This window comes from Halichoerus grypus, chromosome 6 (assembly GCF_964656455.1).
Source record: "Halichoerus grypus chromosome 6, mHalGry1.hap1.1, whole genome shotgun sequence".
Taxonomy (NCBI): domain Eukaryota; kingdom Metazoa; phylum Chordata; class Mammalia; order Carnivora; family Phocidae; genus Halichoerus; species Halichoerus grypus.
Genome location: NC_135717.1, coordinates 111,937,936 through 111,953,047, shown reverse-complemented (window position 1 = coordinate 111,953,047; position 15,112 = coordinate 111,937,936). Strand labels below are relative to the sequence as shown.

General features: G+C 40.7%; 1 protein-coding gene across 4 annotated transcripts in view; it reads left to right on the top strand.

The window, feature by feature from the left end:
* The first annotated feature begins 2,994 nt into the window (after positions 1-2,994).
* The window catches only part of NELL2 (neural EGFL like 2), a 324,406-nt gene continuing 312,288 nt past the window's right edge, over positions 2,995-15,112 (top strand). Inside the window, exons 1-3 of one of the 4 annotated variants that reach the window (XM_036067593.2) lie at positions 2,995-3,282; positions 3,986-4,071; positions 4,511-4,639. In XM_036067593.2, the coding sequence (XP_035923486.1) occupies positions 4,017-4,071; positions 4,511-4,639 (184 nt within the window). In that variant the 5' untranslated portion in view covers positions 2,995-3,282; positions 3,986-4,016. The other 3 variants (XM_036067591.2, XM_036067594.2, XM_036067590.2) reach the window with 3 other exon arrangements.

Sequence of the window (15,112 nt, the reverse complement as noted above, 5' to 3'; positions counted from 1 at the left end):
GGGGTTTATTCTGATTTCTGACTATAGAATTCATACACCAGTGGGGAGTGTAATTTTGGACTCTGTATCTGCAAGTGGCAAGGCTTGAGAATTGACATTTATTATAGATGACTTTATTTTCCATCTGTGGTCATGTGCATCTGGAAGGCACTTTTGTCACTTCTTAGACCAATGTACAAAATTTTTAAAGTTTCTTTTTATATACAGCATAATCCTTCAAAGCTTCCTATTTTTATCAGAGGGACCAGTAGCATCTTCATCTCTTCTGGCTTTGCCCATAATTCATTGTTTCCAGTTCTTGTGTGGATATTAAAATCCTACCCCATTGTCTTAGGGCCCCTATTAAGTCTGAAACCCTGTGTCCCACCCTCTCCCAATCATTGCATTGGCTACTCCTTTCTCTGCCAATCTTCAGCTACCTTTTTTCTCATAGCATCTGAGAATTTTCTTTCTTCTTATGAATAAAAAAATATTAAACGTTTCATTTGGCTTTGTGATGTGTATATGGTAGAAGGGAATCCTCTAAGGGTCAGTAGAATCTTCCATTTTGACTGAACTTTTCATTATGTGGTTAGTATTTGCATTAGTTTTCTGTGAATGCTGATCACAAAGTTAGTGGATTAAAAGAGCACAGATTTATTATTTTATAGTTCTGTAGCTCACAAGTCTAAAATGGATCTCACTGGGCTAAAGTCAGGGTATTGGCAGGGTTCTGTTCCTTTCTGAAGGATGTAGGGGAGAATCCTTTTTCTTGTACTTTCTAGCTTCTCAAGGCTGCCCACCCACATGCCTTGGCTCATAGCCCTTCTATATATTTCCGTCATCGTAGGCAGCAACAGCAAAACAAATTCTTCTCATTTTATGCTACTCTAAACTTCTGTTCTGCTGTCCTCTTGCACATATAAGGACCTTTGAGATTATATTGGCCACACCCAAACAATTCAGGATAATCTCCCTATTTTAAGGTTACCTGAATAGAAATCTTAATTCCTTCCTCAACTTTAAGTCCCTTTGCCATGTAAGGTAACATTCACAAGTTCTAGTGATTAGGACATGTATTTTTGGAGGGTGGGGAAGGGCATTATTATTTCTGCCACAATGACTGTAAGCAAACATTTTAACATTTTCTGAAGGAAGTTTCAGTGTATGCAGATTTAATATATAAGACAACCACAACATAAAGGGATGAGGATAAAGGGACCAGTATGTTGGTAAAGTTTCTACATTCCAATTGAAGTGGTAGCATATAAACTTTAGAGTAGATGGTGAAAAGTTAAGTATGTATATTGTATTCCTTAGAGCATCAATTTAAGAAACTACACAAAAGATATAATTACAAGGCATATAGATAAAATGGAATATTAAAAATACTGGCTTTTAGTGGGTGGAAACCAAGATGTATTTATCATCCTACAAAGCACAGGAAAGTCCTAACAAAGAAGTATCCAACCTCAAAATGTCCATAGCTCTAAAGCTGAGAACCTCTGCCCAGGTTGATAACCATGCCCTAGCTAATATAATGATTCACCTTTCTTACAGTTTTCCAAAGCTTTATACTTTAGTTTTATAGAAATAGCTCTCTCTCTCTGTAGTCATATTTTAATGGTTTCCATAACTTTAATTAGGTCACATAATTACAGGAGCAGGTTAAACTGCAATAATTTGGGGTATAAAATACTAGTCTTCTGGAGGGAGCTTAAGTGTGTGTCTGTGTGTGTGTGGGGTGGCTAGAGAAAAGCTTATCAACCGCCAGCTTTCAGCATGTAATACATGAACATCAGAGAGATTGGAGAGTACTCCTGATTCTGTGATTTGATTGAGTACCTGTAGGTTAGGAGAACTTCTACATGTAAATATGTGTGTATATGTATATTTACTTTTCCTTCTTATTTTATCTTCCAGTAGAATTTTAAATAATGGGATTATTTAAAATTTATTTTATGTAACTTTTGTAGATACTTATTACAGTCCAATATTTTGGATGTACGGCTATAGAAAGATCTTTAATTTTCTGACGAGTTACTTCCTTTGAATTAATTCAATTCAATTAGATTAATTTTATTTTGTTTTGCAAATTTAGGAAATTTCATACAACAATACTTCATTAAGTACTGTAATATTTCTTTCTTAAAGTTTACAAAATTCCAAGTGGCATTAAGTCGAAAATTTGATAAAGAGAGATATTTAAAAATTAAACTGAAAAAGTTTCCAGATTGTGACTTTTTTCCCTTAAAAATTCCAAATATAAAGCTAAAAATGTCCCCCTCATCCCTTTATAGTATTATATAGTACATATGTCTCTGCTGGAGACTCAGACTCCGTTTTGGTAACTAGCTGTGTAGGATCCTGTTAGAGAATTCAGAATCTACTTGTTTGGATGGAAAGTTAAGAAACTCATTTGACCTTTGAGCAATTAACATTTTAATCACTTTTGAAACTCTCACTTTCCACTATGGGCATTGAATGTCATTATTCAAAATTTACCTCAAAATTTTAGGGCTATGTTGAAAAATATTATGTACAACTGACCTTAAGCATATTTTTGCCTGTTGAGAATTAGATCTTAGATGTCCTTACTGTTATGGCCCCAGCGTGAGAAGGGTGAGAAGGGTGGGTAGAGCCTGCTTGAGTGTGGTCAACAACAGGGTGGCTCTTCTGTCTTGCCCAGGCTCTGCCTTCTGCTTAATTCTCTTCTCTCTTTTTCTCTTATCCATCCATCCATCCATCCATCCATCCATCCATCCATCCATCCATCTACCTACCTATCATCTATCTCTTCTTTTCGGTGTAAGTAGGCACGCTGGCTCTGGTGCCCTATTCTCCTGCTGTGTGTGCTTGCCCTGGAGAACCCGAGCCCGGTTCTTCGCGTTGTTTGGCAGGGGGCGCGCGAGGTCCCGGAGCTGTCCAGCAGTTCCAGGATAAGTTCTCCCCTGCGCGCTCCGCGCTAGGGAAGCTCTCCAGCGCCCCGCCCCGGGCACGGAACCTCTCCCCCAGGGCTTCCAGGGCTTCCCAGGCTCGCCACCTGCCTCTGCCAGTCTCTTTCTACTTCGTCCAGCCCCACCTCGAGAGTCTAGCTTGCTTTGGCAGCCCTTCTCCGCATGCCCCGGAGAGGGAGTTCCTTTTCCAGTCTCCGGGGCTGCTTCGGAGCCCAGTGCACGATTGTACACCGGCTTCCCTCCTTTGCCTAAAGGGCGGCCGAGCGCGTCTCCTAGCCTCGCCTTCTGCGACTGGGTGGTCCTTTTTCTCCGTCCGTCTTTCAAGACACGCGCCCGAAATCGAGGGGTGAGAGCAAAGACCGCCCATCAACTTAGCATCTTGAATTTAGACCTTTCCCGAAAGAAGGTTGGCGTTGCCTGGGTCCGCGAGTGAGGGAGGTAGGAGGGCGCGGCTGCAGCAGCTCCGGGGCTCGCCGGACGGGGCTTGGAGCCCGGGCTGGAGAGGGACGCGCAGCGCCGGGCCTCGCCCTCGGCGGTCCCTCCCTGCCCCTCCTCTCCCCGCCTCCCCGGGCCTGCCCCTCCCGCTCCGGGGGAGCCGTCTCTCCTCCGCGCGTCTCCGGCGCTCTCTCCATTGTCTCTGCCTTTACAACAGGTTCGCGCGGCGGGGGAAGACGGGCGGGTGCGGGGCCGCCCCACCCCCGGCTTTCTTGGGGCCGCCTCCCTTCCTCTGGGTGTGCGTGCCTTCGGCTGCTTTTATTCAGCTCCGGAGCTAATTCCCCGGCGGAGCAGCCCCCGAGCGTGCCCGACCCCTCCCTCTGGGCCCCCGGGCTCTGCCCGCGCTGCCGCCTCAGCTCTGCGTGTGGGAATCATGTGCGCATTGGAGGGTCTAAGTTCTTCACGTGCCTGGGGGGTCTTCCCATTTTTTTCTTAGGAAACCAAATCGTATTAATCCCACTAATCAGTAAATGCGAGGCAGCGGCAGAAGGCACAAACGCTATTTTCCCGCTTGATTCCGAGAACCTCTTCGATTTTTATTTTTATTTTTAAAGAGGGAGACGATGGACTGAGCAGATCCACACCATGGAGTCTCGGGTCTTACTGAGAACAGTCTGTTTGATCTTCGGTCTCGGAGCAGGTGAGTGGCCCAGAGCTGGGGCGGGGGGGACGGATGGCCCTCGCCTCGGGGCAGCCGGACTGACTGGGGACGCCCTGCTTTTCCTCCACCCGAAGTAGGTCTGGAGTGGGAAGCTTGGAGTCGCGGGCGGGTTTGGATTTGGATTTTTCTGAAGCTTGCCTTGGTGATGGCAGGGCCGGTCACACCCCTAGTCCAGGGTCTAAGGGCCGAGGGGGAACTTTGCACTGAGAGGGGTTTAAAGTAGGTCAGGGAAATGGGACTGGGTGCTCCGCTATTTAAAGCTTGGCTGCTGATCTCAGGTAAGGCTCTGCGCGGTGGAGGGAGTCGCCTCTCTTGTCAGTTCCCAATACTGTCTCCAAAACGCGGTTTTTTGCTGCCCTGGAGGAAGAGGCTTGTATTTTGATGGAGCTTTTTCTTTCTCCCCCACCCTCCCCACCAGTTTGGGGGCTTGGTGTGGACCCCTCCCTACAGATTGACGTCTTAACAGAGTTAGAACTTGGGGAGTCCACGACTGGAGTGCGTCAGGTCCCCGGGCTGCATAATGGGACGAAAGCCTTTCTCTTTCAAGGTATGGAGTGCGTGCCGAGTCCCCAGTGCGGTTTCAGTTCGGGTAACCCCGGAGGAGTTGGCCTCACAGCTCCTCCTAACTTCTGTATTGCCTCATGGATGGCAGTATCTGGAGCTGAGACGTGGAGGGGTTAACGTGACACACACACACACACACCTTCCATCTCTTTTTAAGTGGTTTGGTTTTTCTCCCCTCCCTCCCCCTCCTCCTTACTTTGTACTCTTGCCAGTTCTAATGGATAGTTCCTTAATTACTGTACAGAAACTCCGATGGCAGATGGTTGATTTTAGAGTCTGGGGAACAATGAATTATAGCACAAACGCCTCATTTGGGTGAAATTGATTTAGGTAGAATGTAGGATAGCTTAATCTTAGTTAAGACACGGCTCTCTGAAAGTTTCAGGTACAATGGTGCCTGGTTGGGAGGAATTTCTTTATGTGGAGTAGCTTTCTGGAAAAATGAATACCTCTCAATAGTTTTATCTACTGTATATCACAAACGTACTATATTTGAAACGACTCCTCATTGAAAGATCATGATTCTACTCCATCAATGTCAAGAGAAAGAGAATAATATTCTCTTAAATATTATTTTGAAATCTTTCAAATAAATTTTAATTCAAAGGTATATCTTGTATCACCATTAATTGTATACTTAATATTATAGAACTTTTTTTTTTAAATCAGTGGGTGTTGGCCATGCATAAATGTCTATATTTTAATTTATATTTAAATGTGTAGTCAGAAGCAAATTCCAATGCATCAAACCGTCACCTTGATTTACCAAAGCTTTTGAATATTGTTTGGTTTGTGGAAAGATGTAATATGAGATTCTAAAAGGTGGCTAAATACATACAGAAAGATTCATTTCACATATGGTGAAGTATAGATGAAAGCAAAAGAGAAATGAAGTTTGGTTTAACATATCTAATGGACTGACTGAAACATCTCCCCAGCCATCCAGATTTTTCTTTTGTGATTTTGGTACCATGGGTTCAAGAGAAGTGCAACTCATAATTACTGAAGAGTTGGATATGCAAAATAAAACCACTTAAGCAAATCTGCCACCAAGATACAGACATAAAATAAAACTTGAATGTCTCTGTAGTGGTGTTGTTGCCTGAAATAACCAGTATGTGTCACCATGGACAGTAACACTAAAGCTTACAATAAGAAAAGGAGGAAATTGACATGTGTTGCATTTATTTAAAACAAGTTTACTCTTCTAAAAAATTAAAATGTAATTTTCTGTTTTAATTATGGTGAGCCCACTAAATGTTTTTATTGTAACAAATATTTGTGATAATATTTTATTTACCTACAGGTCTTTTTTGGGGAGGGTTGGGGATGCAGCTTAGATTTTGAATCCCTTAAAAACAATGACTAAAATTAATAAAGGAAATAAGACCAGAGTGTCAGCAAAATTCACAAAGTAGAATAGAAGTGTCATTAGGGTTAAGCTTCTGTTTTTTCTTTCTTTCTTCTTCTTTTTTAAAATCTCTGATTTTCAATTCCTGTGAACTGGAAGCAAAGTTATCTCAGGTCTGCTAATTTGAGTAACTGGAAAGCTTTACAGAAGCTAAAGCTCCTAATAAACAAATGGTGTTGAAGTGCCCTTAAAATTTCCAAAGGTCCTTTGAATTATACTAGTGTTCTTCTTAGGTTCTTCTTAGTTTCCTCTGAAGAGTATCTGAGCTGTCCCAACTAGAAACCCTCAGGACTTTGCATTTTATGGTCTCATGCTAGACAGTTAGACAATTTCTAGGAAATAGTCTAAGGCACTAATATCTTTTCCTGGTTAAGTTTTTTAAAGGAATATTAAGTATTCATCTTTATTTAAATTGCCAGTTCTTCAAGGTAGGCATTGTGTTGCAAATGAATTGTCCATTGTAACTACATATCAGGGCACATAGATGAATTGTTTTTATGTCCTTGTTGGTACCAAGCCCTACACTTAGAGTGAATGCCTAACAAATATAGTTTTTGAGATTTGAAGATGTAAAATTTCATTTCCTGCCAAATTATGAACCTTATTATTTCATATAGCCAGTCATTCAGCAAATATTTGCTACCTGCTGTGTTCTCAGTAAGCATATATTACTGATCTGTTGATTATGCTGTAATAACTTCTCTTATTCTAAGACTCAGGTTATGAATTGACAACAGGTGGATCTTTGGCTCTGTCTGGTAGTTTTGCATTACCTGTTAAAAAGTCAGTTCTGACTCCTACTGCTTCTCTGGGATTCCATGGGTTTTAGAGAGACAAAAGCTTTCAGGCTCTGGAGATTTTATGGATTTGATTTATGGTGAATTCAGAGTGCTGCAGATATTTTTGTATAGTGTGTAAAATGTCATAGTAGGATAGTAACAAATTTCAAAACCTGTGAGATGCTCTCAGATTTCATATAAACCTATCAGATAAGTTACTTTGTGCTATCAGATATGTTCTATATAGATAGAAGAGATTTTGAACCAGTAAATTTCTTCTGCAGTGGTATAACCATCTTCTTTTGTTTCTTAGCTTTAAAATAAAGAAATCTCAGCATATGATTTCCCAGTGATTTTTGCTCATTTAATATTGCTTCTCCTTTTGACTACTTCATTATTCTCTTTAGTGGTATTTAAGATGCTTACAATTCATTACTTTTTGAAACTATAAGTAATTTTTGTAAATTATTGTGCAATATGAACCGATTAATTAGTAATTATATTTTATTATATATGTATAATGAAAGCAAATGGAAATATATTTCAAAGTCATACCTGGTTTTTATCATAATAGTAACTATAGTATCACTAAAATTGTTTTGTTGTTGTTGAAATTTGATTTGTAGCTGCATTGGAAATTGAAGTAAGAAGATGCTAAATTAGATCATCCTTTAATAAATGTGGCTTTTTATCTGTGCCAATTATAATCATTTTCAAAAGGAAAAAGTATCCAGGCAACAGTTTGGAATCTACATCAAAATCTTCTAAGTATTTCTAGCAGCAGTCTGACTCATAACCACAAAAATACACTTACATTTTAAAAAAATAGAGGACTGAATGCTGACAATGAAAAAGACCTACGAAGGCTCCTAAAGAGTTCTGAAATTTTAAGGATTATGCAATTATAAATAGAATCCTACCTACCTTGGTTAAAGTCTAGGAGGTATTTGTAAAGACAATGTTCATAATAATCTTTCTTCTCTATACATGAGAGACCAAGAATGAACACATAAGAAGCACAGTTCTGGGACTTTCTAGCAACGTTAACATGATTTTTAGATCTTTGGTTTTAACAATTTGTCTGGCCAGATTCCCAAAGTTGATAGTTTCATCTGTTGGTTTAATAAAATTTCTTCTAAGGTGTTCACAGATTTTATAATGCCATTAATCCCCACAAGAGAAGTAGATAAAATCAAAGCGTATTTTTTTTCCTGAGTTGGTAATTTGAAAATAAGTTCGGTAGCTATTTTTAAGGAACTTTAAGATTTAAAGATTTTATTTTTTTAAAAGATTTTATTTATTTATTTATTTACTTATTTATTTATTTGAGAGAGAGTGAGAGAGAGAGAAGGAGCAGGGGGAGGGGCAGAGGGAGAGGGAGAAGCAGACTCCCCGCTGAGCAGGGAGCCCAACGTGGGGCTCGATCTGGAACTCCAGGACTCCAGGACTCCGGGATCATGACCTGAGCCGAAGACAGATGATTAACCGATTGAGCCACCCAGGCGCCCCAAGATTTAAAGATTTTAAAGGAAGGGGTGCCTGGGTGGCTCAGTTGGTTAAGCATCTGACTGGTGATTTCGGCTCAGGTCATGATCTCATAGTTCCTGAGATGGAGTCCTGCAATGGACTCTGCCCTCAGTGGGGAATCTGCTTGAGAGTCTATCTCTCCCTCTGCCCTCCCACCAACCCCACTCATGGTCTCTTTCTCTCTCTCTCAAATAAATAAAATCTTTAAAAAAAAAAGATTTTAAAGGGAAAAAATGTCTACAAGTCTACTCATGTCAGTGTTTAAAAATAGGACTGAAATTGGGCATTTGGTGGTGGGCCATTGACTTTAGTAGGTAAAGGTAACTGCATTAAGGAAAGTGAGGTTAGGCTGCAATGAGTATTTGTCAATATGATGGTCAGTGAACATCCGTGTTCTTAGGGACAATGGTCATTGGTGCCCCGATAGAACCTGAGCCTATGTTATGTTACCTGTCAAGGGGGAACTAAGATTGTCCATAAAATTGAGGTTGCTAATCAACTGACCTTCAGGTAAGAAATATCTTCTGGATTATATGGGCCGGTCCCATGTAAGCACAAAGGTCCTTTAGATCTGGAAGAGGGAGATAGAAGAGTCAGTGTCAGTGATGCAACAAGAGAATGACTAGACCTGCCTTTGCTGGATTTGAAGATAAAAGTCAGCCATGAGCCAAGGCATGGGGGCAGTCTTGCAAAGGTGAAAAAAGGCAAGAAAATGGATTTTCCCTAAGAGTGTCCAGCACTGCTGACACTTGATTTTAACCCAGTTCTGACCTCCAGAACTGTGAGATAATAAACTGTGTTGACTTAAGCCCCTAAGTTTGTGGTGATTTGTTAGAGTGGCAATAGGAAACGAATACAGATTTTGATACATGGTGGAGGCTGCTGTAAGAAATACCTAAAAATATGGAAGTGGCTTTGGAATTGGGAAATGGGCAGAGACTGGAAAACTTTTGAAAAGCATGATAGGAAAAGCCTAGATTGCCTTGAATAGACTGTTAGAGATATGGATGATGGCAGTTCTACTAGTGAGGACTCAGAAGAAAATGAAGAGTAGGGTAGAGAAAACGAAATCTCCTTAGAGAATACCTAAATTGTCACGAACAGGCTGTTGGTAAAAATGCAGACATTAAAGACACTGCCAGTGGGGGCTTAGATAGAAATCAGGAATATGTTATTGCAAACTGGAGACAAGGGATCCTTGTTATGCAATGGCAGAAAACTTAGCTAAATTGTGTCCTGCAGTTCTGTGGAAAGTAAAGCTTATAAAACATGAACTTAGGTATTTAGCCGAGGGGATTTGTGTACATAGTGTTGAAGGTGCAGCTTGGGTTTTTCTTGCTGCTTCTTCCAGTAAAAAAGGAGAGGAGAGAGGCAGATTGAGGGAAGAACTATTAAGCAAAATGAAACCAGAACTTGATAGTTGAGAAATTCTCAGTCTCCCAGATTGCAAATGATGCTAAAGTTAGGAGATTCATTGTCAGAAATGCCTGCTCTGGAGAAAGCCAATGGTGTGGCTAGAAAACCTTTTGGGAGGGCCTCAGAAGTAAGGTCAGAGTATTCAGTTACATAGAGGGCACTTTGAAGAAATTGAACATGTAACTCATGGATTCCTTCAGACATCTCAGCAGAGCCAGTTAAAGAGATGGATTTATCCAGGAAATATCTGTGGAGTAGCCTCTTGTTTAATGGAATAAATGGCCATGGCACATATGGGAGATCTGTATGGTTCCTGAGAATATTATACCAGCAAAAATACATTGGGCTGGGCCTGAAAAGGGAAGTGAGAGGATGTAATGAAAGAAGGTTGTTGGATCCCAACAATTCTACAAGCAAAAAACAGGCTGATTAATCTACTTAGCTGCAAACATGTACCACCGTTCATGAAAAAATAAGGTTGACTAAGAGGGGAGAACTGAGAGCCCAGAAGGCAGAGCTGAGATCCTAAAGGGTGGAGCCAAGGACCACAGAACATTATTCCCAGACTTTGAAATCAAATGCAGTTTGCCTAGATGGATCTCCAAAGTTGCATGGGTCTGATGTCTAATTTTTTTAACTTCTTTTTTCTCTCCTTTTGAATGGGAATGTCTATAATTGTTATACCATGTCTATTTTACCATCAAATTTGGGGACGAGATATCTTGTTTCTTGAGTTTCACAGGTTCACAGATGGAGAGGAATTGGGCCTCAGGATCGATTATACCCAAGGACTCATTTGTACCTCATTTAGATGATGACATTTGGGACTTTTGAATTGATAAGATTTAGACCAGATCTTATTTTATTTTTTAAAATATTTTGTTTATTTGAGAGGGAGAGAGCAGAAGGCAAGAGAGAGAGAGCATGAGCTGGGGTGAGGGACAGAGGGAGAAGGACAAGCAGACTCCCTGCCAAGCAGGAAGCCCGATGCGGGGCTCGATCCCAGGACCCTGGGATAATGACCTGAGCCGAAGGCAGACGCTTCACTGACAGAGCCACCCAGGCTTCCTGAGACCAGATTTTAAACCATGAGTTGATACTCTACTGAGTTGAGACTTTTGGATAGAGTGAATGTATTTTCCATGTGGGCTGGATGTGAATCTTTGGGTATGAAAGACAGGCTGTGGTAAGCTGAATAATGATCTCTCAACCATCCACATACTAAATCCTCAGAACCTGTAAATATATTATATCACTTGGTAAGGGGGAGATTAAGATTGCAGAAGTAATTAAGGTTGCTAATCAGCTGACTTCAAAATATGGAGATTATCCTGGATTATCTGAGTAGGTCCCATGGAATCATAAGGTTACCTTAAATATGGGGGAGGGAAGTAGAAGCATCAGTGTCAGTGTGGTGCATTGTGAGAAAGACTTGATTGGTCATTGGTCATTGCTGACTTTGAAGTTGGAAGGTGGTCATGAGCCAAGGAATGTGGGCAGCCCATAAAAGCTCTAACAAAGGAAGAAAATGGATTTTTCCCCTAGAACCTCCTGGAGAAACACAGCCCTGCAAACACCTTGAATTTAGCCTAGTGAAATTCATTTTGGACTTCTGACCTCTGGAAATGTGAGATAATAAATTTGTGTTGATTCAGTCATTAAAGTGATATGTTACAGCCACCATAGGAAGCTAATATATATGTTAAACATTAAGATCCATTTATTTTGTAACTGAATTAAACTTACTCTTGAGCCCTCTCTCAACTGTGCACGAGAGTGTGTTTGTAGGGTTGTTGGAAACTTGATCTAGCCGGTTAAAATTGTTAGTCATTTGTGACTTAAAATAGTTTCTTATGTGTAAGGTCAGAGTCTTCATACTAAATGCTGAGTCTTTAAGAAATTCTCTCCATCATTTAGCTATGAGATCATTCTGAGAGCAAACAGCAAAATCAAGTGTTGGGCTTTTTGATTGTATTTATTTTTCAAAAAATATACCTTTCCTCTCCCAAAAGGTTAACGCAGAGGTGAAGGGGGAAAATTAGCATGAATATTTTAAAAGTAGAATGGATAGCACTCAGCATGGTGTTTGGCACCCAGTGAGTGTGGTAGTCCTAATTATGGGCAGGGGCAAGCATAACCGGAAGTCTCTTACCGAAAGTGCCAGGGCTCTGTGGGATGTCAACTAGGTTTGCTTTGGGAGAAGCAGGAGCAATCTTGACAGGCTCTGACAAGTGGATGACTTTGAATGTCATGGCTGAGGCACACCCAGGTGACACCTAAAGTCAAGAGCCCCCACCTTTCTTTGGCTTTATTTCATCTCCTACTGGCTCCTTGTCCTCATGTTGGTTCCAGACCCCAGTCTTGCAGACATCTAGCCTCTTTCCCGTTCTTATTATTATCTGTCTATAATTCAATATCTGCTAACTGATAACTTAGGTATTAGACATTAAGCCTTACAGTGTGATATGTCTCCTGTTGATTTTACTTCAGTTCAATTAAATTTTTTTTATTGCAGTGCTTCTGTGTCTAAGGATGGGACACACAGTATAATGGAGGAAGGAAAATGTTTACATAAATTATTACTGGAGGTAAAACAAGAACTGAAATTTAGTTGTACATAGTGAAAAAGAAAATTGGGGACTTTATCTTAAAGGAGGAAGCTGAAAACTATGAAAATTATATGTCCTAGTATATATATGACAAAGTGGAGGTAATCATTTAACTCTGGGTTAATTATAGGAACAAGTAGAGTAAAATCAAGTGTTGATCGTGTGTGTGTGTGTGTGTGTATTTGTTTTTATAAAAACATGTGAGGACTCTCTCTTTACCCTTTTAATGCAAAACCATTATGTTTTGAGATATTTGTCATAATGGTACAATTTTTATTTTTCATTTTTAAAATTTAGCTACCCGTGTCAGACCATCATAAGTTAGTGCCTTTGTGTGTCATTGGAACATTTTTCTTACATGGTTTTTATCAACTTTGTGAAAATTTTCATCTTTTGCTAGCTAGGTTCCAGTTAGCATTGACATTGAAGAGGTAGATGTATGTGCAAACTCATTTTATCAAGCAAACAGTTTATTAGTGGATATTTTTGTTATGATGACTTGTGTTTCACCACATAAACTCAGTTGTTGAAACTCAGCTATGGGCCATTGTAATTGAGAAGAGCTAGGGAGGGAGCGGATGGGAAGAAAAGTGGAGCATGACTCTTCCCTTTCCCATTTGGCCCGCTGCCAGCCACTGGGCACTTGGACAAGTGTTCGTTGAGTTGTTCTTGATGGCACTTCTGCTGACATTGTTTATTCTGGGAGAGGGATGGGGAACCCAGGCAACCACATGTCTTTCCCTACAAAGGGGAGGTTTGCTCTGAAAGGTCACACTCTACTGGCCTGGACATAGGGAAGAAGTGGTGGAGGTAACTCTAGGTACATAGTGATATGCAGTAGTAGTTAGGCCCATGGGTTCCAGAGCTGGACATGTTGAGTTTGAACACCCTGTTCACTAGTTGCGTGACCTGGACCTTGTTACTTAACTGATCTCTGAGATAAAAACAGTACTACTTCTTAGAGCTGATGTGTAGATTATATGAATGAAACTGTGCCTGACATTTACCAAACGTTTAATATATGTTAAATATTTTTTCAATTTTGGAATTAGCTTAGCGGCAAGTCATGCTCCTTGGATTTTTTTTTTTGTAGAGGCTTCCAGGTAGAAATGCTGGATTTTGGGAGTAAGCTGAAGTGAGATGACTTTCACATGAGGGAGAGAGGACAGGCAAAGGTCAAGTGGAGAGGGGGAGAAACTGGCTCTGAAGCATCTTCTGTTCTATTTTTGCTGTTTTGGCTATACTGGGTAGAAGAGAATATGCAGATTTGGGTAGAGAGGGATGAGAACAAATGGCAAATGTGGAGAGGAAGGAGTATAATTTGCCCTATACCACTGTTCAGAAGTGAGGGGACCATAGAGAGAACCAACATAGCATGAGCTCATAGCATGAGCTCGTCTAGAGGCTCATTCATAGCATGAGCTCCTCTACAGACACAGAACACACATTACTTTCTAAGCATATTAAAAGTTTAGCTTAGTTTTTTAGTCATGGGGAGAAGTGTTAGGAGTACTGACAAACAAACGATGCAGTTGCTTTACTTGGCTCTGGTTAGGGTAAGCTTGGCCTTCCTTGGCAAGATACCAGTTTGATCTGTTGGTGGGGATTGATGGTGAAAACTGGTGGTGGAAGATAAGATTTCATGGAGCCTGGAGTGGTGGTGTAATGTGGCCTGTGTAATGTTGACAGAACAGTTGGGGTGGTCCTGTGGATCCTTTGTGAGTTGGGGTCACTTTCTATACATTTCTGGCTACTTCTTTGGCCTCTTCTCTTGAATATCTTGTTGGCATATATTGTTTATTTCTATAGTCCAAAGGCTTTATGCCAAATTTTTATCCCAGTGGCACCTGAGACTCTAGTCTTAAGTGACTTTCTGTATTGTCTCCCTATTGAGACTATAAGTTCCCCAGGGAAAGGATCATGCCCTATGTTTCTTCTGGCCACCAACAACTCCATACTAGTTCCTTCTCTGGTTCTTCCTGATTTTTTTCGTGGTGAACTTTTACATATTATTCAGGACTCAGCTAAGCTGTCACTTTGGCTACAAATCCTTCCTTTGATGGAATTATTATTTCTTCCTCTCTGCTCTCTTAGCATCCTGTATGAAAACAACCACCTCAGTGTAGTATAGCACTTTTTTAACATAAAAAGTCTGACCACTTTTCTTTTCCTTGATGCTACCTCCCTGGTCCAAGCCACCACTATCTTTCAGCTGGATTACTGCAATAGCCTTTTATGTGGTCTTCCTGCTTATACTCTTGCTCCCCTATAGTGTATTCTCAACATAGTTACCAGAGTGCTCTTTTAAAACACAAGCATATCATGTTACTGCTTTGCACCATTCAGTGGTTCTTCATTTCACTCAAAAGATAAAGTACTTATTATGCCCTATAAAGACCTTCATGAACAATTCCACCCAATTACTTTTCCAGCCTAATCTGTTTGTCTCTCCCTTGCTCACTTTGCTTTAACTCCACTGGCTTCCTTGCTGTTCCTCAGTCAGGCCAGTTACTCTTCTGCCTCAGGGCCTTTGCACTGGCTATTTGCCTGAAATTCTCCTCCCCCCAAAGATATCTGTGTGTTTTCCCCTTTTCTTCAAATGTTTTCTCGAATATCAATTTTTTAATGAAGCTACTCTTACCACTGAGTAAAATTTCAGCTAGTCCTCTACCCCACAAGTACTGTTGATACCCCTTATTCTGATGTTTGTTTCC